Source organism: Hevea brasiliensis, chromosome 3, assembly GCF_030052815.1.
Source record: "Hevea brasiliensis isolate MT/VB/25A 57/8 chromosome 3, ASM3005281v1, whole genome shotgun sequence".
NCBI classification, from domain to species: domain Eukaryota; kingdom Viridiplantae; phylum Streptophyta; class Magnoliopsida; order Malpighiales; family Euphorbiaceae; genus Hevea; species Hevea brasiliensis.
The window spans coordinates 97,372,648-97,396,257 of NC_079495.1; the positions used below are offsets into that span (position 1 = coordinate 97,372,648).

At 30.6% G+C, this 23,610-nt stretch overlaps 4 protein-coding genes across 6 annotated transcripts; all 4 read left to right on the forward strand.

Moving 5' to 3' along the window:
• The first annotated feature begins 2,378 nt into the window (after window positions 1-2,378).
• Window positions 2,379-6,437, forward strand: LOC110658289 (NADPH-dependent aldo-keto reductase, chloroplastic). Of its 2 annotated transcripts, XM_021815843.2 has the most exons (7): window positions 2,379-2,647; window positions 2,738-2,788; window positions 4,681-4,757; window positions 4,920-5,007; window positions 5,272-5,547; window positions 5,702-5,950; window positions 6,161-6,437. In XM_021815843.2, exons 1-7 carry the CDS (start codon window positions 2,528-2,530, stop codon window positions 6,245-6,247), a joined length of 948 nt encoding a protein of 315 aa, XP_021671535.2. In that variant the 5' UTR covers window positions 2,379-2,527; the 3' UTR covers window positions 6,248-6,437. The 2 variants fall into 2 exon arrangements, with proteins under 2 accessions (XP_021671535.2, XP_058000083.1); XM_058144100.1 differs by having other exon boundaries at window positions 2,387-2,788.
• Window positions 6,438-8,761: 2,324 nt separating this feature from the next.
• Window positions 8,762-10,815, forward strand: LOC110658288 (uncharacterized protein At2g39795, mitochondrial). The gene is made up of 3 exons (XM_021815842.2): window positions 8,762-9,094; window positions 9,896-10,242; window positions 10,328-10,815. Exons 1-3 carry the CDS (start codon window positions 8,834-8,836, stop codon window positions 10,485-10,487), a joined length of 768 nt encoding a protein of 255 aa, XP_021671534.2. The 5' UTR covers window positions 8,762-8,833; the 3' UTR covers window positions 10,488-10,815.
• A 2,094-nt stretch (window positions 10,816-12,909) lies between these two features.
• On the forward strand, window positions 12,910-14,628 carry LOC110658264 (NADPH-dependent aldo-keto reductase, chloroplastic-like). Its single transcript, XM_021815798.2, has 7 exons — window positions 12,910-13,042; window positions 13,194-13,244; window positions 13,340-13,416; window positions 13,561-13,648; window positions 13,729-14,004; window positions 14,094-14,339; window positions 14,446-14,628. Exons 1-7 carry the CDS (start codon window positions 12,911-12,913, stop codon window positions 14,530-14,532), a joined length of 957 nt encoding a protein of 318 aa, XP_021671490.1. The 5' UTR covers window position 12,910; the 3' UTR covers window positions 14,533-14,628.
• A 2,109-nt stretch (window positions 14,629-16,737) lies between these two features.
• On the forward strand, window positions 16,738-23,531 carry LOC110658287 (uracil phosphoribosyltransferase). 2 transcript variants are annotated; one of them, XM_058144103.1, is made up of 13 exons: window positions 16,738-16,948; window positions 17,047-17,182; window positions 17,727-17,819; window positions 17,910-17,988; window positions 18,487-18,545; window positions 19,189-19,266; window positions 19,497-19,578; window positions 20,330-20,378; window positions 20,531-20,592; window positions 21,857-21,924; window positions 23,047-23,102; window positions 23,187-23,234; window positions 23,349-23,531. In XM_058144103.1, the coding sequence occupies exons 3-13, from the start codon at window positions 17,727-17,729 to the stop codon at window positions 23,398-23,400; spliced, it is 726 nt and encodes a 241-aa protein (XP_058000086.1). In that variant the 5' UTR covers window positions 16,738-16,948; window positions 17,047-17,182; the 3' UTR covers window positions 23,401-23,531. The 2 variants fall into 2 exon arrangements, with proteins under 2 accessions (XP_058000086.1, XP_058000085.1); XM_058144102.1 differs by lacking the exons at window positions 16,738-16,948; window positions 17,047-17,182 and adding an exon at window positions 17,219-17,601.
• Window positions 23,532-23,610: the final 79 nt, after the last annotated feature.

Below are 23,610 nucleotides of genomic sequence, written 5' to 3' on the forward strand. Positions count from 1 at the left end.
TCAAAATATAATAAAAAATCATAATATCTAATATAAATGCTCATTATTTAAAATTTTTATGTAATTAAATAAATTTTATATTTTTATATAATTATTCAAATATATAAATATTCAAAGTTAAATTAATGAAGAAAATTAATATATAATATATAATATGACAATATATTTATAAATTATATAATTTAAGTGTTTAATTGATATATTCATTTTTGTTATAAATATTTCAATTTATTCAATTTTTTAATTGATAGTGTAAATATATAATAATTATAAAATTCATCTAAATATTTAGCAAACATTACACTTATAGTTTTATATTCTTTTCTAATAATTAATTAGTAAATATGAAAATATGAATGAAGAATTTATGAATTGATGAAATTATTTTTATAATTTTTTAATTAACAATAAATAATAATTATTATATAAAAATTTTAATCTTATATCCTATTTTAAAAATACTTATGGATATTTATTTCACAAACAATTTTAGCTAAAGTAAACTTGTCTTATACTAGCTTCCACGCTTGGGATGTTCCGAGTATTCTTATTTCTGTTTTATTTATGGACACTCTTGGCTAGTGAAGTTCAGATTTATTAATAAATAATATTATATAATTTAAAGACTTAATGGTAAAAAAAAATTAATTTTTAAAATTTTTACTATTGTAGCTTTTTTTTTTTACAATTTCAGCTTTATTTTAAATTATTTTTAATAGATAGTCAAATTTGATTTAGGTTAGCTAACGTGAAATAATTTTAACCGTTTATCTCTATTTCAATCAATTAATATATCATAATTTTGATAGTTAATTTATTTTAATTTTTACTATTGATTAAAAACAATAAGTATTTAAAATCAAATTAAAATTTTCAAAAATAAAGGAATTGAAAGTTAAAAAAATTAAATTTTTTATTATAGGACTAATTTAAATTTTTTAAAAAAGTTGTGAGTAATAAAAAAAAAACTTGAGAATAAAAAATATTATACATAATAAAACTGGTAGTTTTAACCTTGCTTAGATAAAATGAGATAAAATGAAAGATATTATCGATAAATAAGAATACATCTTGTTATATAATAAAAATGTTTTTTTTTAAATGTTTTCATTGTGTTAATATAGATTATTACTTTAATTTTTTTTTAGTTTTATTTTATTATTATACCTTATTTGAGAGATTTTTTTTTAATTTTAAAGTTTATTAATTAATTAATATGATTTTTTTAAATTTTATATATAAAAAACTTAAATTATAAGCATGTATAATAAATTTAGACAATGTGTGTTACACGTAAAAAAATTCTAATTATATTAAATGTAAAGATTTTTAATTATTAATAAATTTATCCTGATTAAAAATCTTAGCTTAATTCCAAATTGTGTGAGATTAAAATTTCTGGTACATTAGGATTAGAATTATATAATTATTTGTTTAGTTTTTTTTATTGATGGATAAAATATACGTATGTATGGACCAATGATAAAAATAAATAACTGTTAGAAATTATGATAATTTTAATGGAACGTTTATTTTTATATAATTCACACATATACTCCATATTTAATATGAAATTTTGAAGTAATAGCACCTCCACATCGATTGTGTAGTATGCATATATGAGATAAGAGATTTTGATAAAATTACTATGATGTTATCAAGATGTCAAGTATGTCCCTGAGTATTGCTTTTATGCATTATATCTTTCGATAAAAAAAAAAAGAGACCTTTAGAGGTGAGTCGAGTGTGTGTTTCGGTATGGCCCTAATTGAGATTCACGAATGAATTAAGCGAGTTCAGATATTGATCTTTTAGGATTTCACATTAATTATAAAATATATATACATAATGCTTATATGAAATAAGAGATTTTATTAAAATTATCAAATGTGAAATTTATCCCTTAACGCTATTTGTATGCATTTTATTTCTCGATAAAACAAAAGACAAGGGTGAGATGATTGTATGCTTTGATATGACCGTGCAAATGAATTGATCCTGCCTAAAAACTAATATTTCAAGATCTTACATTAATTATAAAAAATACATGCTTAATATTTATACAAAATAAAAAATTTTAATAAAATTATCAAAATATCGAATCCCCAACCACCGTATATGTGCGTTTTATTTTTTGGAAAAAAAAAATGCCCCCTGGCCGGGGTACGTCCGACTGACGGACGTTTATAGCTTTCGACCAATTATAGTGACGTTTGACAACACGTATTAACATTATTCTAAAAAACGATATTTGTTTTGTCCAATGTGTTGAAGCATCCACTGCCTCTAGATTACCGCAAGAAAACAAGTCACACTTTGATACTTCCCCGGTCCACGCATGATATTACGTCACGGGATAATAATATACTCCATAACTACAGGTGGCCTTTTATTTCTCCCACTGGTTTCTTCTCGTTCTATAAAGCTGGCTACTGCCGGCCTACGCACACTCGCACTTTCTTCCCTCTTCACCCTCAACTGCAGCCACGCGCTTCTGCATTTTCACACTCCGAAGAGACCCAAGCTAATGGCTAACGAGATTGGATTCTTCCAATTGAACACTGGAGCTAAGATACCGTCGGTCGCGCTGGGCACATGGCAGGCCGAACCTGGTCTCGTCGGTGATGCCGTAGTCGCCGGCATCAAGGTTTTTTTGCTTGTTATTTTTCTCTTTTCAAACAAACATCAACCGATGGTCTGGTTATCAATTACAGTTTTCGGTTCTTCTTCAATGCAGATTGGTTACCGCCATATTGATTGTGCTCAAGCTTATGACAACGAGAAGGAGGTATTTGTTCTTATTTCTACTGATTCTGTGTTTAAATTCTTGGTTTTTTTTCCCCGGAATCCTTGCTATAATGTGTTTTGATTTTGTTTGGGTTCCACTTATCCCAAAGTTCTTTTTTTTTTTTTTCCTACCGGTAGACGATTATAAATTGTGCCAATTTCTCGTTTGCTTGATAACTGAATTTTGTTATATCCTCTTACTTGTTTATGAGCTTGTTGGCATTGTTGTTGAAAATAATGCTTGATTACTGAATTACTTTTTTTAAATATATTAGTCAGGGATATTAAAAAATAATTTAAAATTAAATTAAATAAATTTTTGTAATAAAAATATTAAAATAATATCTTTTTAGATTTTTTATTTAGAAAAAGCAGGTTTACCCTGTAAGCACAATGCCAATCAGGCACTATGCCTAACTGAAGTTGCAAAGTTTTCTTCTTCTAGATATGAAAGAGTCTGTGCAACTTTCTTAGTTTGCTTTTTCTAGTGAGCAAATGATGATTGTGGAACCCCATTGAGTTTTTAGGTTGAAAGAGGTTTGTGGGTTCTCGGCCTAATGAAACCTTAACCTGTGTCCGACTGTTGTAACAACCCATTTGGTGGCAATTCTATAGGTTCATTGAATCATTGTGGTAAATGCCTGGTCTGTGGAAACAGGATTGCACATATCTGATTGATCAAGTTAAAATTTAACAAGAGTACTGGATATTTTGTTGCTGCCCCGAAAGAGGGGGAAAAAAAATCTATTCACCCTTGCTCACGACATGAAAAAGATCTCCATATTTATTTATTTTGGATACATGATTCTTTCTAAAAGACACCTAGGCAGAGGCAAGCCTGCTATTAAGCCTTAAAAAGAATGGCTACTACTCTTACAACAAACTACAAAGGAGCTCCTCTTAGACTAGACCCAGCAGCAACTATGAATCAAAACTGTCATGATACTTATGTACGAAGCCCGAAAGGCTGCTAAACAAATAACACTCCGTTGACCCATTCTTGCAGACTTGTTTGAGCTGTTGGTATCCTTGTAATTTCATTTGCAAGTTTTTCTTGCTATTAAATTGCATCCTTGACATTTGAGGCAATCATTTGCATGAAACTGCTGATCTCTTTCTAAATGTTAATTCAGATAAGTTATAAGCACCTCATGTTGATCTCAAAACTATATGAGCTAGAGATTTCTTTCGGAGATGAGCTTTTGCTCCTCAACTTATCTGTTGATATTACTATTTTGAACCAACCATCTCTAGCTTGACTTAAACTAGTGGGATTTGAGTAGAACTCCTATTTTAGTGTTGTTCATAAATTAATTTGTATTCCTAATTAGATTAGGATTAAGGGGCTAATACTATAAATTAAAGTATAATGAAAATGTTATTTGGCTTTGCACGCTCTTGAGAAATGGCTTTTGCCTATTGAGAAGAAAAGGCACTTGTCTATTGCAGTCTCATGGGGGGAGAGGTTTCTGTCTAAGTGGAAAAGGGTATAGTCCAAGAAAAATGGGCTCTTTGTTTATGTAGTTGAAGACACTTTTTGTGGCGTAGTAGTGTATAAGCTTCTGAGGTGCAAAACATAAAAAAAAAAAGATAAATCTCATTTCAACGCCGCTGTTATAATAAACACCTTAAACATCAGTGTGGCTACACCATTTCATTTGATTGTTTTTGGTAAATAAATGATGCAAAATGGCAAGACATGATATATACTATGCCTAGGGATTAAATAATCTACAAGCTTGTGTCAATTCCATATTTTGAGTCTCACCATTTTGTGCAATTATTTTTGGACAAGGTATCTTCTATCAGAATGAACCCTATATGTGAATATGTTTATATATTGAATGGACCATCTTCAACGGCAACATATAAATGAGTCGTTACTTCTTGTAGATTGGTTCAGTGTTGAAGAAGCTCTTTGAGGACGGTGTAGTGAAGCGTGAGGATTTGTTTATTACCTCCAAACTCTGGTTTGTATTCTTTCTTTCTCTTAATTGAAAATTTGATGTTCTTCCGTGTTAAACTGTTAATGATGATCTCACAATGCATGCTATGTGCCGTTTTTGCTGAGACTTTGACCTTAGTCTGTTGAAATGACCTTCTAAATCTAAAATAATTCATAATCTATACAGGTGCTCTAATCATGAACCAGAAGATGTGGTACAGGCATTGGAAGGAACTCTGCGGGACTTGCAGCTTGATTATGTTGATTTATACCTTGTATGTATTACCTGATCAGATCTTATTCTATACTTATATCTCTTATGACTTCGCACGTGACATGAGTTGATGCTTCAATATTGCTAGCACACTCACCTTCAAGATCAGTTTATTGAAAAATTGTGCAGGCCTGAAATAGTATGAAAGAGGAAATTGAAATTTTGGCTTAATTGAATGCAGCTATTGCTGCCTATGTTTAATCTGGATATCTACTTAGCTTCAAGTTACAGAATTGTAACTAAATGAGGCTGCTAAATTTTGTAGATCCATTGGCCAGTTAAGTTCAAGAAGGGGTCAGTTGGCTTCAAGCCTGAGAACTTTGATCAACCAGACATTCCTAGAACATGGAAGGCAATGGAAGCACTCTATGATTCTGGCAAGGCTCGTGCTATTGGTGTGAGTAATTTTTCTTCAAAGAAACTGGGGGATTTGCTAGAGGTGGCACGCGTTCCTCCTGCTGTGAATCAGGTGGAGTGTCATCCTTCATGGCAGCAGGCTAAGCTGCGTGCATTTTGTCAGTCCAAGGGAGTTCACCTATCTGTGAGTAGGCTAATATTCTATTATATTTCTGTGAGAGGTTCTTATTTGTTGATTGAATGCATGTGGCAGTTTGAGATTTGATTAAGAGATTTTATTGGATCCACAAGTGTTTTTTATTTTATTTTTGTTTACATTTTATATATTTTTTTTTCAGGGATATTCACCTTTAGGATCCCCTGGCACCACATGGCTTAAGAGTGATGTCCTTAAGAATCCAATCGTGAATGAGGTTGCGGAGAAATTGGGAAAAACTCCTGCCCAAGTTGCCCTTCGCTGGGGCCTGCAAATGGGCCATAGCGTGCTTCCTAAGAGTGTAAAAGAAGAAAGGATCAAAGAGAACTTTGATATCTTCGAATGGTCTATTCCAGAGGACTTGTTTGCTAAGTTTTCTGAAATTGAGCAGGCAAGTAATCTCATCTTCTATGATACCGCTATTCTTGGAAATGGTCTTAAGTACTTTAGAATGGCCAAATTGATTAAATGTTGAAATAGGTTGTAAGCCGTTAGTTCCCAAATCATGATGTTGGGTTTCGTCAGAGCATCGGCCTCTGAAATAGGATCTTTTAATCATAAAGAAATGTTCTTGACGGATGTTTGATATCCAATTTTGCAGGCAAGACTGGTCAAGGGGACTTCATTTGTCCATGAGACATTTGGGCCGTATAGGACCATCGAGGAAGTATGGGATGGTGAGATCTAAGAAGTAGGTGTTTGGATGTACGGTGTGAGAGAAGGGCGAGTATTAATTGATTTTGATGTATGTCAAATGTCAACAACAATACGTGCTTTTTCCATTTGTTTTACTTATGTTTGTTGGTTCTGTTGAAGGACGGGTTTATTCATTGTTGCCTGCTAAAAGCTGCATTTGTAGAGGAGAAATGGTGTGTCATGATCGGAATGGAGTGCTAGCTGGCTTATCATAAAAATCTAAATTGTATAATGAAGGGCATAAATGGGCCGGGCCGAGCTTTGATGTGGTCAGCTTGGTTAGTTGAACTCAGCTTGTGCCAAGTTTGAGCCAAATATTAATAAATTTATGTTCGTTTATTTAGAACACAAGTTTCATAAAAGAGCCGAGCTAGTTGAGTTTTTGTCAAATCAAATAAACAACTATATCTTATAAATGTATGTTATATATTACAATTTTAAATGATATATTATTTTAAAAATATTTATAAATAAAATAATAAATATTTATAATATAATAAAATATAATAATTAATATAATTTTTTTTATAAATGACTCAATCGGTTTAAAAATAATTTAAGCTTGACTTATTTATTAAATAAATTTAAAAATTTAGCTTGAAACTTCAAACTAGTTTTCATATCCAGCATGTAATAGTTATATAAAATAAAATTTTAAATTAGTGTAATATAAAATTATAGGTAAAAAAATATTTTTATTATTAAGCAAGCTTAAAATTGAGGAGTACATTTTTTTTTAGTTATAATCTTTTTATTTTAATTTTAAATTTTATTTATTTTGTGAAAAATATTTTTTAAAAAATATCTTTTATATTTTCAAATAATTATATATAATTTTTATTTTTTTAAAATAAAAAAGAATTAATTTTTTCTTTTTAAATATAAGATTGATTAAAAAAATCAGTTCAACATAAAGATAAAGAAATGTTGAAGATCATGATCTCTTTCGTTAGAAATTTTAATGCTATTGGACTCTCCAAATTTTAATTTTGAAGGCTTTTTTTTTATGTGCTATGTATTTGATATTTTGTGGGATTTATAAATTTTATTAAATATTATATAAGAAAATTTACTATTTAATATTTAAATTTTATACAAATAATGATTTCATTTCTACGTTTTGGAAATTAAATTATTTGATCCCTGATTTTTCTTCTGTTAAAATTAAAGTCCTCCCGTCTAATTTTAAAATAATTTGCCGTTAGTGTTAATTAAAAAGACAAAAATACCCCTGATGTCTCATACTTTCTCCAGAATCAAGGCACGACTCTTCTAACTCTCTCTACAAAGTAAATAAACGCGGTTCAATTCATTGATTTCTAGGTCCTGTCAATTCTCTTACTCTTCCATTTCGAGTCATAAGCGTGGTTCAAGAGGTAGTGTGATTGATTTTGGAACGTTGGTGTTGAGCGATGTTAAGCCAATTAGTGGTGAAGCCCCCTAGCTAAGAGGAGGTGGTGATGATGTTGAGTGCCGTCTACTCATCTTTTTTTTTTTTAATCGATATGGATGACTGGTGAAATTATAATTGATGAAACAAGGAGAGAAGAGATAGAGATGTTTGGGGAATTTTCTGGTATGTTTGGAGAACATTGAACTTGTGGAACTTCTGGGGCATTGAAATTGAAATTATAATTGATGAAACACAAGCAAAGTAGGCTTTAATTGTATACGAGGGTAAGAGATTCCGGATGGAAGATGTCTCAAGAAATCTCACATCTTTTGTTTTCTCTCATTTAGCTAATGTATCTCTTTTATTTGTTGTGCTTGGATTTCTGTCTGTGGTGGTTCTGTCTGTTCGTGTGGAAGGGCTATGAAGAGATATTAAGATGGGGAAAGAGAAAAAAAAATGTGCACAAAGAGAGAGAGAGAGAGAGAGAGAGAGAGTAGGAAGAGGAAGACAGGGAAATGGGAGAGAGAGAGAGAGAGAGAGAGAGAGAGAAAGAAGATAGAGATAGTACAGAAAATAAGAAACGGTAATTTAGTCATTTAAATTTTTTCTTTTCTTATACCATTTAAATCAGTGAGATTAATGATAATTTTAGATGGAGAATTTTATAATTTTAATAGAAATAAAAGTTAAAAATTAAATAGTTTAATTTTTAAAATTTAAAAATTAAATTATCATTAGTGATAAAATTTAAAGACTAAATCATAAATTTTTTTATTATATATATATTAAAAAAAATAATTCAATTTAAAATTGAATTAACTTACCGTTCGAACTTAATATGTGTAAAATAAGAGTGATAGATATTATATGATGTTTCTCATGTAATAGAAATTAAGTTGAATTAAAAAAAATTTATTTATTTTTTTTAAGTTATTCACTTTTATGCAAAAAAAAAAAATTACCTCTAATTATATACCCTATTATGCTCTATTTAATAAAAACAAAAAAAAAATCTTTTTATAGTATTCCTAAAAAGTGAAAAAAGAAAATGCGGCCGGAGTTAAGGGTCAAGGCCCACTATTTTGCCCAAAGACGCCTTATAAAGAACGCAAAACCCTTCCTCTAAACCCTAACCCCGCAAAACCCTTCTCCTCGCCCTTGACCCCTTTTCTTCAATACCTGCAAATGGCATTCAGTTCTATTCTTCGCAGAGCCTCAGCATCTGTGCTTCCACTTTCAATTCGCTCCCTGGGTTCACAGAGGACCTTTGGCAGCATAATATCCGCCGGTCTCTGTGTTGAAAAGCGCAATCTCAGGCACGAGTACTGTCGGCAATTATTTCTTCCATTTTTGCGATTCTCGACGGCCGCCGGAGCAAAACCGAGCGCCGATGAGAGTTTGATTCGAGTCCTTGAGTCCGAGATCGACTGCGCCGAGCCACCCACAGTAAGTCTTCCATTTCTAGTTTGTATTTTATATTAAAAATTTATTTTGACTGTTATGATTTTTGTTGATTTTGATTGTCTAGTTTGTTGTTTAGTTGTGCATAGCATTTGTTTAGTACATAAATTTCTTGTGGCGTTTACCGATTTAGGTTGGTTGGTTGGGATTGTTAATATGAAATTTGATTTTTTTTCCCCCTTATTTTCTACGATTTAATGAATTCATCAAAATTGGGTAATTTTTCCATTTTTCAGCACAGCTTTTGCAATTCCTTGCTTGATATCATTTTTAAGGTAGCCAAGTTTTGGGTTATAATACTTCATGATTACTCCCTGTTTGTGTCTAGCTTTAAGCATAAGTCTTAAGATTGCTGTTAAATCCTATCAGTTATTTCAAAAATAAAATTGGAATGGGATTTTTAAATTTGGGATCTTGATATCCATTTCCTAGGGTAACCAAGTATGCTAGTTCTTGAATCATTGCCCAATGTGCATAATTTATTTCTCAACAATTTTCTTGCTTTTCTTTCCATAACAATCCCTTCTTACACCCCAGTATGTAAATGAAAGGAAGTCCATCTTTGCCACCCCAATTCTTGTTATGCTCTTGCCCACATATGCTCTTACAATCCACTTGTTATGCTCTTCGCTTATCTATTTACTAGCAACACTAGTAAAATCTTGCTGATAAAGGTAACACTTGAGTGGCTCTCTCTGAACTTGTCATTATTCGTTAAAGTGCTTGAGATAGCATTGATAGATGCTACAAGCATCATCTTAATTTTATTTAATGATCCCTAAACAGGTAGAGGATATCCCAAGTGGATTTCCTTTTGAAATCCAAGATAACCCTGGAGAGAGAACCATATTACTAAAAAGAAAGTTTCAAGATGAGATAATCAAAGTTGAAGTTGATGCACCTAGTATTCCAGAGGTGGATGCTGAGGACGATGATGATGACCAGGATAAAAATACTGAGGATTCAGATAACCCACCAAGCATTCCACTGGTTGTGAATATTTCTAAAGGAAATGGTCAGTGTCTGGAGTTTGGTATCACTGCTTGCCCTGATGAGGTCACGATCGATACCTTGTCAGTTAAAAATTCAGAATATTCTGAAGATCAACTTGCATATGAAGGGCCTGACTTTTAGTAAGTTTCTAGCGTATGATATGGTACCATTAAATGTGTTAATCCTTCTTGTGATATTTGACTAACTTCAGCTTCTCTTTAACAGTGATTTGGATGAAAATTTGCAAAAGGCTTTCCACAAATATCTTGAGATTAGAGGGATCAAACCTAGCACAACCAACTTTTTGTTTGATTACATGGCAAACAAGGACAACAAAGAATACTTGCTGTGGCTGAAGAACCTCAAGAGTTTCATGGAAAGGTAACTCTTCGTGCAATGGGACAACAACGAATGCAGCCAAGCTTATGTGCTGGGCGGTGACACCTGCCCATTTAGTAATTTAGTTCATTTGAAATGTTCACCATCTGAATTTGTATTACTGTTGGAGGGAGAGCGAGTAGTGAAATTCGTGAACTGTTTTGGGCACATTCTAGTTATTAGTCTTGTTTTACACCTAATTTGTCATGGATGATAAAAATGGTGTATGACAGAAATGCTTTAGTTGATAAAGCGTATTTTGATTAAGAGACGCAACATTCAATTGTCATTGATTATCTATACTATCCTTCTATAGGTAGCTAGTTGTGCGGTAATGATTTAAATTTTTTATTTTTTATTTTTATATCACCTAAATAAAGTGAACTTTAAGGGTTCGTTTTAAGTTTTTTTAAAATTGATTTGGTTTGGTTTTGATATATAAAAAAAAAAAAAATTCACTGGAACTAAATCAAAATTAAAATTTTAGTTTGGTAAATTATTTTGGTTTAAGTGAAATGCTACTAAATTATTAAATTAAATATTATTTAATATTAATAATTAAATTTATAATTATAAATTATAAATTAAAATCAGATTTCAAATTCATTCGTTAGGTTTTGTTAATAAAATTAAATTAAATTTTAAAATAAAATTTTAAATATCTTATATTTTTTAATAAAATTATTATTTTATATATGAAATCATAATTAAGATTAATGATTTAAAGAAAAAGAAGAAGAAAGTGTCATTGAAATACAAGCATGCAAATGCCATTATTTTTCAATAGGAGTACGTTGAAGAAGAATAAGTGATTGACATGAGAAAAATTCCGAACTCATATAATTTTCAGTATCACTTATCTAAAATTTATTAATTAAAAAATAAGTATTTTTTTAATATTACAAGAAAAAATTAAGCTGAATATTATTTTTTTAACTTTTTTTTAATTTTACTATGGAAAGAACTATTGAAACCAACTGTCAAATATGAAAAAGATTAACTATATTAAGTATGTTAAACCAATTTAACAATGATTAAATACATTAAACATAACTAGGTAGCTTAAGCCTTAATGAAAAGTGGCCTGTAAAATCGAAATAAACAATTCTTGAAATCAAATTGTGATTTTGCCATTTGCATCATTGTATTGATTTTTCATTAACTAATGCTTCAGAAGTCATTCAACCAAATAGTGGCTGTGACTTTGCTGGGAAATTAATAATTGACTTCTTATTAAAAACGGACATTGAAATTTCAAACTTGGTTAGGGTTTATCTAATAAAATTAATTTATTTTTAAAATAAAATTTTAAATATTTTATATTAATAATTAAAAAAAATAAATTAAAATAAGACTTTAAGTATTTTATATTATTTAAATAAAATTATTATTTTTTTATTATGCCCAATGTCAAATACAAATAAGTTAAATTAAAATTTCAAACTTAGTTATAGCTTATCTAATAAAACTTATTCCACTTTTATGATAAGATTTTAATATTTTATATTAATAATTAAAAGAATGTAAGTTAAAATTAAATTTTAAATATGTTTGTCAGTTAATAATTAATTTCTCCAGCAAAATATGATGCAGCATCTATTAACTTTTAGATATATATATATATATATATATATATATATATATATATATATGAATATGATTGAAATAAATTAAAATTAAAATTATATTTATATTAAATATATTATAATTATAATTTTTTCAATTATTCCAAGTGTTAATTATTAGTGAATACAAGTTATTTAGATTGAATTTTGCTATAAATTTTAATATTCAATCTTCGAGTAGAATTTAAAAAAAAAAATTGACAACCCATTATTAAGAATATGTCATCAATGATAAAATTTAAAAAAAAATAGATATTTGATTTTTTTTATTAAAAAAATGGAAAATTTTATTATTAAATATATAAATTCGAATTGGTAAGAAACAAATTGCTAAGATTTTTCATTAGTTTATAGATTATATAGTCTTATCAACTGGAATTTTAAATATTTTAAAATCTAAATATTTTATATTTTTTTAATAAAATTATTGTTTTTAATTATATATCATGTGTCAATTAATTATGAATAATTTTGTTAAATAAGATATATATTAAATTTATTAAAATCAAACTGAATAAAAAAAAATGAATTCAATTAAAGTTGAATTAATTAAAATAAAATTTTGAACTAAATTAAAATTAACTAATTCGGTTCAATTTTGAATTGATCAGAACAACGATGATCACCCTTACATGAACATAACTTTCTAGGACTCTTAATTTGTTTGGGAAGCAATAAAAATGCAAGGATCCACTTTTCTTGCCCTGAAAATCTACGAGTGACACCGACTTTTTCACATAAATGCAACTTATATTTTTATAATTGCAATAGAATCTCTAATTAATCATCGGTGTAGAAGAAGAATATGGACAAAGAGAATAAACACGAACCCTTATATTTTGATCTCAATACGGGTGCTAGGATTCCAGCCGTTGGCTTGGGGACATGGAAAGCTGAACCTGGTGTCGTCGGTGAAGCCGTCAAAGCTGCTGTCAAGGTTATTTTCCTCTAATCATCAATCCCATCTGTGCTTCTTAAGCTCCAACCATTTTCTTGTTTTACAAATATTTTTAGTTTAGGCCATTTTTGTTTGCCTTCGAACTCGAGCTCTTACAGTTTACTGTTACTTGAATAATTTGATTTTGCAGGCCGGTTACAGGCATATAGACTGTGCCAAAGTTTACAGTAATGAAAAAGAGGTAACAAACTCTAATTATTGTGTTTGTTAGCATTTTTGTAATGGGATTTCTCAGAATAATCTTTAGCATATTGTGTTCTATTTGATGGAATGCAGATAGGGGATGCATTGAAGGAATTGTTTTCCTCTGGAGAAGTGAAACGTAGTGAGCTATTCATCACATCTAAGCTATGGTATTTGTTTCCCGTTTTAATGTTTTTATTTTTTCTCTCAGTTGTGAATCTTTAGCTTGAATCTTTTCGTTCTTGTGGACTAAGGAAATATATTCAAGTGAAGAATTACATAAACTTATAGCTATAAAATTGTAATATTTTCAGGTGCAGTGACCATGCTCCTGAAGATGTCTCAAAGGCACTAAGCAAGAGTTTAGAAGACCTGCAACTTGACTATATTGATCTTTATCTCGTATGCCTCATTGACCATGTTAACAGTAACATCTCTCCTTGCAAAAAATAAATGATCCAAGATATGGCATTGTGTTGCAGATACATTGGCCATTTCGTACAAAGCCAGGGACAAGTGGTTGGGACCCAAAAAACATGGCTCCACTGTGCCTTCCAGAGACATGGACTGCAATGGAAGGCTTATATGCATCAGGCCAGGCACGCGCAATTGGCGTCAGCAACTTCTCAACTAAGAAGCTGCAAGACCTCCTCAAATACGCAAAAGTGCCACCTGCGGTTAATCAGGTGGAATGCCACCCTGTCTGGCAGCAACCTGCACTTCACAATTTATGTAAATCAACTGGAGTTCATCTATCGGTATGTTTCGTCACTAATTTATCGTTTGTAGTGGTCAGGCTTGCTTGATTGTTCTGTTCAAATAATGTGAAGAAAATTGCCCTTTGCAGGCATATTCTCCCCTGGGGTCTCCAGGTTCTTGGGTTAAAGGAGAAATCTTAAAGGAACCAATACTGATTGAAATTGCTGAGAAGCTCAACAAATCACCAGCACAAGTTGCTCTTCGCTGGGGTATCCAGAGTGGTCACAGTGTCCTTCCAAAAAGTGTAAATGAATCCAGGATCAAGGAAAATTTAAGCTTGTTTGATTGGTGTATCCCTCCAGAGTCCTTTTCAAAATTATCAGAAATCCATCAGGTATGTATACTTTCGCCTCAAGGCCTGGGCATGTACTCATGCTTTCATATCAATGACTGTTATGAAATTGTCCTCTCACTGTATATCATTCTGGTGTGTGATGCAGCAAAGACTCCTCCGAGGGGATTTTGCTGTGCACGAAACTCTCAGCCCTTATAGAAGCCTGGAAGAACTGTGGGACGGTGAAATATGAGAAGATTTTCCTTTTTCTTTTTTTGCTTTTATAAAAACTCGAATTCGAGAGACTATTGATCTTGTCAGGATCAGAGAAAGGGGAATTCGAGTCGTGCAAAAAAAAGAATAAGGCTGCTCCTTTGTGAGAAAGGGGAATTCGATAATATTAATATCTTTTTGTGAAAAAAGGGGAATTCGAGTCTTTAATATTATCGTTTGTTTGGATACAGCGAAAATGAATAGAAATTAAATAGCAAAAGAAAGAAGAAGAAAGTTGTTTTGAGAAATTATTAAAATTGGAGATAAATATAAGTTTTTCTTTAAAAAGATAATATCAATATTTTATATATATATTTTTTATATTTATTGTATTGTAAAAGGGTATTTAGTTGTTTTAATATAAATAAAATAATACCAATATCTCTTTATTTCCATTCAGTTTGTGGGAAAATTTTGGGTTAATTAAATTTTTTTTTCTCTTTTATTTCCTTTATTTGATGTCTAAATAAAAAAAAAGATTAAAGCTTATTTTCCTCCTTTTTTTTTTCTCAATCAAATAAAGATTGGATATTTTTGAATTTGTTTTACACATATATGAAATTTATTCTTTTTATTTTAATGAATAATTAGAAATGTGTGAATATGATAGTAATTAGCATGAAATTTTTTTTTTAAATTATATATATATATATATATATATAGTAAATTCCAAGTTTAAACAATGAATATAATATGGTAAAAAATTAGTAATTAAAAATGCGTGATTATAAGGTGTAATTTTTATTTGTTTTTTTGGCCATTGTATAAAAAATGATAAACATTTGGATCAGTTTATATTTATATTCATAATTTCAATTTGTATCCAAATTAGTCAAATCTTTAAAACTTGCCACAATTATATCTAAATGAGTAAAATTAAATTTGAAAAATTAATAGTAAATTATAATATAATATTTAAAATTTTAATAAATAAAATTTTTAGATATAATCGTGATTTAATGTAAACATTTAGCATTTTTAGTTGATCGATTAAATTTTATATTTAAAAAAAGTATATATTTTATATTTATTTTTAATTGAAATTAATATAATTAGTTTTTAAATCAAGTAAAAAAATTTATGTATCCAAATATAAAATGTAAAAATAAATTTATACATTCTTATAAAGTGTCTGCACTATAATTTAGTGTAATTTTGAAAAAAAAATATATAATTAGAGAGAATTTATCCCACATTAAATAAAATATATATTTTATATATAATTTATTATAATTAATAGTATATTTTATTTAATAGATATTACAATTAATGGAAAATTGAGTTTAAACATAAATTTTTTTATTAATTTTTTTCATTAAAATTTTGAAAAATTCATTAATGAGTTCAAATTTTAATTGAAGAGAAATTAAAAAAAATCAATGCAATAATATGCATAGTTATACAATTTTAATCTTCTCTTCACAAGAAAAAAAAAGAAATTTTCTGAAAATTCAATTTATCATGAATTATAGCTTTTAATTAAAATAAATTATATATAAAATATATATTCTATTTAATAAAGTCTATGATTCATGCGAGAAATATTTTTTTTTAATTATATATATATATATTTTTTTAAAATTATTTTATAAAAGGTGTAAATTTATTTTATATTTTATATTTAAATGTAATGATTTTTTTTATAATTACATTAATTTCAATTAATAATTTTTTTTATAAAATTTTAATTAAAAATAAATATAAAATATATTTCCTTTTAAATATAAGTGTCAAATATTTAGATTAAATCATAATTATATTAAAAAATTTCATTTATTATTCAAATAAAATTTTAAATACTATATTATAATTTATTATTAATTTTTATTAACTTTTTAAATATAATTTTACTTCTGACAAATTTTAAAATTTTGATTAATTTATATATAAATTGAAATTAGAGATAAAAATGTGAATTGACCACACAAACTTTTAGTATATACTTTTTTTTTATAATTGACTTTTTTAATAGTATAATATTTTCGTCAATTGAAAAAAAAAAATACAACGCTTCACCATCCGCACGCATCATTTGGCTGGACCGCAAGGACGGCTAGGGTGCAGCGCGCGAGGCAAATATATAGGCAACTGGATGTACATCAAATTCACAGAGCTTGCGCTAGCTACTAAGCGACCCATCAGCATGGTCGCCTGCACACGTCACAGGCACTCATTCTGGCAAGCAGCTTGGCGCTTGGAAGTTGTGTCTTGCATGAAGAATGAATGGCGCACTCGACACATTATTCGTAGAAATCAAAAGGGCATCGTTATCTGGTGCCAATTCCAAGAATCTGACGGCCATCAAAACTAAAGAATGGTGGTGGGTCAAGTGTTAGCTGGATCCTCTTCTTTGTCACCCGCAAAGTTAATGAACTTTGACAATCCAATCCCATCAGGTCTTTTTTCAAGTTGTCGAGTTCTGTTCTAAGCATTATGTATGTGCCTTATATCTTTTACAGACAAAAACTAATGCTGATGATATTAAAAATTACAGGTACACCTAATTGGCTAGTTGTTTGCTTAGCACTACCGCGATTTCTGAAATCATTACTATATAGTGACTTCCCCTACCTAGCTCCCTTAAACCATTACTTGATTTCTGAGGTCAGCAACAATCCGGCGACGGCGAGGTAACCCCTTCTCTCTTCCTTCTCCAAACTCCATTGTAACATGGGAATGGGCTAATGTCTCTGTGCAGACAATTCATTTGCCCAATGGATTTCATTGTTTGGACTTTTGAGTTAAAGCCCGTGGACTCAAACCCAACAGAGTTCAGTCCTGATCAAAAGGCGGTCACATCCACAATCCGCATCCCCTCTTCGACCAAACCAAACCCAGTAGTCTAAAACCTCTCAACAAGTTGAATCTAGCTAAGCTACTACACTCTCAGATCGAAGTTCCCGGATGAATGGCGTCTCACATTAATTTCTCTCTCCGGTGCCCGCCTTCTACGCCGCGTTTAGCGTATAAATGTCACCTGCGAAACCCTAACTCTCCTCTCATGCTTAATTTCCTTCCATCTTCTTATTTTTCTCTCAATCCCCAAAAGGTTAAACCCATTACACTTTCTTTCTCTGTGCTCTGCTTTTGCATTTTCATGTGCCAGTGTAATTCTTTCACTGTCATAGTTGTGAAAGTTTAACTGATTATGCTTATTCTTTTGTCATGCTTTAGATGTCGTGTTCTAATCCTTCACGGTGCAGCTTTCTAACTGTGAAGTCTCACATGGCTACAGAAGAAAAGCCGATTTCAGAGGATAGAATGCTTGTTAGTTCATTTTTGTTCCTTTGTGTTTTCTTTTGCTTGCTATGAGATTAGCTTGATTGCTAATTGATTTCAGTTGATTCAATTTCTTAGGTGTTTGTGCCTCCACATCCCTTGATCAAGCACTGGGTTTCAGTCCTGAGGAATGAGCAAACTCCTTGCCCAATTTTCAGTTAAGTGTATTTCTATATGTTTGTCTTTATATGTGTTTGGGCGGACCAAGAATGCTCTATTTGTAAGTTTATAACTTGGCAGCAAGTACATAAAATTTGTATGTATGCCATTTTTAACTCTTTTAACTATTTTTTATTTATGTGGGAAAGAAACAGTTACCCTGCCATTTTGGAGTAACTCTTTTATTATTTGATGGATGTGATATCTATGTAGCTTCCCTTCTGCATCGAAAGAATAATTTTGATGTGGGTGTCTGCATTAAAATTTTCTGGCTTCTATAATATGCTTTTAAGCTTTGATCAGTAACTGTTGGAAGCTTTAGCCCGTTGGATCAATTTGTGTCAAAAAATTGGTCTTTTAAAATCGCTGGCTTCTCTAGCTTTTTTTATTTTTATTTATATTTTTTTATCCTTTTATTCATGGTTCTTCCTTCTGTATGCTTCCCATGTCTTATAGTATTGTTTTGGGATCTTTTTTCTCTTTCCTATTTTGGCAGGAAATGCCTTGGCTGAGTTAGGGAGGCTTTTAATTTATGAAGCTTCAAGGGATTGGTTGGTAAGTTATTTTTCCCTCATATGCTGTTAGTGTACACGCGCACACACAATTGATTCAGATGTTTTATGTAAGCTAATCTTAAGTAAATGCTGATATATATAAGTGATAAAAGCCATTCTTCTTGCCCATATTTCTTTGCATTGATATCCAGAATGTCATTCAAAAATATTTTTCTTTTGAATGTTCTTGCTACTTTAAGTATGAAACTTTGTTTTTTTTTTTATTAAAAAAAAAACACTGCCCTTCCTTTCTGTGTGCATGTGCATAACTGCATTTCATGTCTGTATGCACAATATGTGATAAATAGACGTTGGGAATTTAACAACATCACTGATGGTGCAGGATAGGCATTGAATTAAATTTTATCAAGTACAAATAGTGTTGTTTTGGTTTGTTTAATTCTAAACTATCAATTAATCGTGGAGTTAGAGCTTAGAAGCCATAGAACATGTGCAAAACATTCAATAATGCTTGAAAACAATCAGGTTAAGTCATTTGGTTACTCATATCACACTAACTATAACTTCTTGATTGCACCTAGATCAATTAGAAAGACCCATGTTTGATGGACAAGAAAATTATTATTCTATAAAGGTTGTTTTGATGATGTTTTCCACTTACTTCTCTGTGGTATTTTTGTCAGCCTACCATCACCGGGCAGATTCAGTCACCAATGGGTGTTGCCTCAGTTGAATTTATTGATCCAAGGGAGCCTGTGGCGGTTGGTTACCGGTTACAAAACTTAAAATTTTTTTAATACTGTATTATTTTTGCTCCCCTGATTTATGTGCATATCTACTTTTACTTTACTGTTGATCAACCCCCCACCAACCAAAACCCCCTTACAAGGTAACTGAGTGTGTGTTTATTTATTATTAGTATAATCTAGTGGAGCCTTGGTGCTGCTTTTGAGGTCATTAACTGAATTTTTTTTTTCTATTAATTTTCTAGGTTGTTCCTATCTTGAGAGCTGGTCTTGCTCTTGCAGAACATGCATCATCAATTTTGCCTGCAACAAAAACCTATCATATAGGTAAGAAAAGGTTATTATACTCTGAAATCTGGCATTTTTAATTATGTTTGTTTAGCAATGCTGCTTTAATAAATCTTATAGGATTTTTTTGAAAAGGAGGATTCCTATAGGATTCTTATTTAATAAATCTTTTGAAAAAAGTCTTAGATTTAACTAAAGAAGTATTAAAAATTAGAGAATTGAGTTAGTTTATTTTTGTTTTCCAGTTTTTCAGTAATTTTGTGTGCCCGGCGGCCACCCCCCCCCCCCCCCCCTTGCGGCGCCCCCCCTCCTCAGGCATTCGTACTTTAATATGTATTATAGAAAAGATGAATCAATAATCTGAAGAGTATGATTATAGGGTTGTAGAGTCAATGATTGTTCTGTTGAGTTTGCATTACACTTATCATAAGATTGACCATACAATCATTATTCATTATAAATTGGCACTTATAGAGTGAAGGATTGTTCCCTAGATATTTCATTACATTTACCATAACATTGACGACACAATCATCATAATTAGCACCTATAGACTTGGGAGCAAATCCATTTTTCATGTCATCAGGTGGGCGTAGAATACCACCCATTAGGTAGCCCATCCTTTAAATGGGAAAAAAAGGCAATCCATTAACTGTTCTAAAAATAAGTTAGCTTGTTTTGAACCTAGTTGATTTTGCAGTTAGCTTGTTTTGAACCTAGTTGATTTTGCAGTTTTGTTTGATAAATTTTAATCCTCTACCTCTTTTCCCTCCTCCTTTTGGAAATTAAGGGATAAGCAGAGACGAGGAGACACTTCAACCAACAATATATCTGAACAAGTAAGCATTTTCTGTCAAATAAATTAGGAATGTTTACTTTTCACCCTGTTTATATTCAGTGGCTCTTATTATCTGTTGTTTCCAAACATTGATATATTGGAATTTTGCTTCTTGTTGGTGTGACTCTCTTTCACATTTTGCAATTCCTTTAGGTTACCTGAAAAATTCCCCAAAGAGTCACGAGTATTTGTGGTAGATCCCATGCTGGCAACGGGTAATATTGCATTCTTATTGGGTGAAATCCTATCCACATCTATCTGTTTTTATCGTCTGATGATAATCTTTGTTTTATTAGTGTTCTTCATTTCACAATATCATGGAGCTTATCATGTTGCCTGCCTCAAAAAACGTTGGTCCTTCAAAAAATAAAGAAAATCTATGATGTCATTATGTTCTAGTTATCCTATTCATTCTTGCATTACATGGGCATTCAGCTTTGAGACTCTACAACCTGAAATTAATTCGGACTAATGCTTGGTTGAGTTTCATTGGTCATTTATTAAAAGTTGATGTAAAACGTCATTAATACTGTTTCACGAAAAGTGGTTTGTCTATGGAAAATATTTTCTAAGAAAAAACTTATCTTTTGTTATTTGGTGATAATATTGAAAATCAATTGGGAAGTATCTCACATGGGAAGATATTTATTTTCAAAAAATAAAACAATTAAAATGTTAAACATATAAGAATTTCTCATTTTTCTATTTATTGCTGAATATGTGAGAAAATCATACAATGATAGAGTAAATTGTGGTTGTCACCAGTGACTGTTGCCAACCACTGGTGGTGGTGATAGGCAGAGATGATCAGCAAAGGTTGGTAGTCTAATTGTGGTTCTAATGACTTGTAGTTCTTTTATGGATATCTTTCCTTTTTATGAGTTTGTCAAAGTCTAGAAAATGCCTTTGTTTTTTATTTTGAAAACATGAAAGTCAATTTCTTTAGAATTGATGTACTTTCCCTTTGACCCAAGAAAACATATTTTATGAAAGAAATGGAACCTAGTACCTATTGCCTTGCTAACTTATATGGGAAAAACAAATATTAATGTCTCGCTGTGTCTTCAATTTGGAAAATTATACTTATCACTTAGCATTCAAATTGATCATTTGAACAATGTTATATGTTATGCCCCATTTAAAGGAACAATGAGCAGAAAAAGAATTCTATAGTACAACAAGATAATTAGACAGGGAAGTTTAGATTATATGCACAGTGATTCACTACTTCTCATACTTAATTCAGCATAACCAGTAGGAAGAAGAGTGATGGCAGCATGAAATCTCAGTTTTCTTCTAAAAAATAATTTTCAAGCCTTTCTTTTCTCATAAATTCATCTCAATTCATCCAATATGTAATTACTTGTGCTTAAATTTTCATGCTTCAATAGCACAATTTTGTTGCATCTTTCAAGCACCTTTTTTTTCCCCAGCACTTTCCTGTATCTTTTGATTTGAGGCATTTTTGTTTGATTACAGGTGGCACAATAGTGGCTGCTCTTGACCTCATTAAGGAACATGGGGTTGAGAACAAACAAATAAAAGTGGTAACTAGTTTATCAAGAATCCATCCTGCATTTCTGAAAACTGATATGCAATTTATTTCTTCAAAAGCAATTTGGCCAAATATATCATCACACACTTGAACTATTTGAGTTTTGTCTATTAGACACCTGAACTAATTTCGTGACCTATTGAACACTTAAAAATATCATTATAATTAAATACAAAATTGCCATATCAGCAGTAATCTGTCAAAATTAGAAAAAAAATGGGTCTACTTTTTGCTGATTACTAAATTATCCCTCTTCTTCCACACCTCTCCCATAAAATAATGAGAGGAGGGCTTGTCTCAAAAATCAAATAGAAAAAAAAATTGAATGAAGAGATAAAAGGAATTGTGGAATGCGAAAATGGGAGAGAAGACATTCAATGGGCATATCAGTTTCACATTTAGTCATCATCCATCCAAAAGATGCTTGAATCTCGCCATTAACTTTCTCAAAATCCCCGATCTTGTGGAACTTATATTTTGGCAATCAAAGAATCTCTTCCTTTGTTGCTCCATCCTGTTTTTCGGTACTTGATTTGAGTTTGCATTAGGAAATTGTAGGTTTGGTTATGGAGTTTTTAATGCATATGTGTGGAGAGAGGAGAGGATGATGAGATTGAAGAACAGGGATAATTTAATCCTTTTTTAGGAGAATCAAAGCATAGCCAGCAAAAAGTGGGTCATTGTTCTTTTACTTCTTATGGAGTTATATGAATTTACTTTTTTATAAAATGAAATGATTATGACTATCTTTTGTGGTTCGTAGAGAAAACTGGTACTGCCTTGATATGTTTTCAAAATTTGTTCTCTTATGTCCACATTATACTATGTATGCATGCATGCACAAATATTCATGCTTGAATGGGAGAATTACTTTTGGGATTTGCTTGGAGCAAATATGCTACATTGATGAAAGTTTGTTATCATATATAGAGTTTGCTTTTAGAAAATCTGCTTATTGATTTGAGCCTGCTTTTTTTTTTTTTTAAAAAAAAAATTGCTTTATCTATTTGATGATTGTGAATGCAATTTTAGTGAGCAAGTGCTCTATCTATTACCTTTCTCTTACTCTGAAGTTTGATTAGTACTCCACTGAATGAAAGCTGCTGTGTAACAGATATCTGCAGTTGCTGCTCCTCCAGCCCTTCAAAAGCTTAGTGAGAAGTTCCCTGGGTAAATCAGATAAAACTACTTTTTGTAATTTAATATAAAACTTAACCGTCCCTAAAGGTTTTACATTGTTTTATGATTTTGCAGGCTTCACGTTTACACTGGAATTATTGATCCCACAGTCAATGACAAAGGGTAAGTACCTGTCTCCGTTCTTGTGCACATTATAATTATCTCATCATTTGGGCACTGAAAAGAGGAGGTGCAGTATGCTTGTTTAATCTTTTTGTATGATTTTTGTTTTTTCAGATTTATAGTTCCTGGACTTGGAGATGCTGGAGATCGTAGTTTTGGCACTTGATGTCTAATTTTTATTTTTATTTTTTTTAATTATCATTATTCTTTTTCTTTGGGGAGAGTAGCAGAGGAAGAATGGCGTTTGATGTACACCTCTAACCTATTCATATAAAGTGACGATTTGAAATTTTGATATGCTGAGCTTGTCATCAATTTAAGACTGGCAAAATGTTCCTGTTAATAACCTTTTCTGTATAATTTTAATTTATGGCGT

Bases quoted from the DNA above. Each gene is read 5' to 3' on its own strand.
- LOC110658264 (XM_021815798.2), top strand. From the start codon at position 12,911: ATGGACAAAGAGAATAAACACGAACCCTTATATTTTGATCTCAATACG. The intron at 13,649-13,728 runs GTATGCCTCATT...ATTGTGTTGCAG, and splicing joins ACTATATTGATCTTTATCTC to ATACATTGGCCATTTCGTAC. The intron at 14,005-14,093 runs GTATGTTTCGTC...TGCCCTTTGCAG, and splicing joins CAACTGGAGTTCATCTATCG to GCATATTCTCCCCTGGGGTC.
- LOC110658287 (XM_058144102.1), top strand. From the start codon at position 17,461: ATGGCGTCTCACATTAATTTCTCTCTCCGGTGCCCGCCTTCTACGCCG. The intron at 20,593-21,856 runs GTAATATTGCAT...GTTTGATTACAG, and splicing joins AGATCCCATGCTGGCAACGG to GTGGCACAATAGTGGCTGCT. The intron at 21,925-23,046 runs GTAACTAGTTTA...GCTGTGTAACAG, and splicing joins AGAACAAACAAATAAAAGTG to ATATCTGCAGTTGCTGCTCC.
- LOC110658289 (XM_058144100.1), top strand. From the start codon at position 2,528: ATGGCTAACGAGATTGGATTCTTCCAATTGAACACTGGAGCTAAGATA. The intron at 4,758-4,919 runs GTTTGTATTCTT...TAATCTATACAG, and splicing joins TTTATTACCTCCAAACTCTG to GTGCTCTAATCATGAACCAG. The intron at 5,951-6,160 runs GCAAGTAATCTC...CCAATTTTGCAG, and splicing joins AGTTTTCTGAAATTGAGCAG to GCAAGACTGGTCAAGGGGAC.
- LOC110658288 (XM_021815842.2), top strand. From the start codon at position 8,834: ATGGCATTCAGTTCTATTCTTCGCAGAGCCTCAGCATCTGTGCTTCCA. The intron at 9,095-9,895 runs GTAAGTCTTCCA...ATCCCTAAACAG, and splicing joins ACTGCGCCGAGCCACCCACA to GTAGAGGATATCCCAAGTGG. The intron at 10,243-10,327 runs GTAAGTTTCTAG...TCTCTTTAACAG, and splicing joins TATGAAGGGCCTGACTTTTA to TGATTTGGATGAAAATTTGC.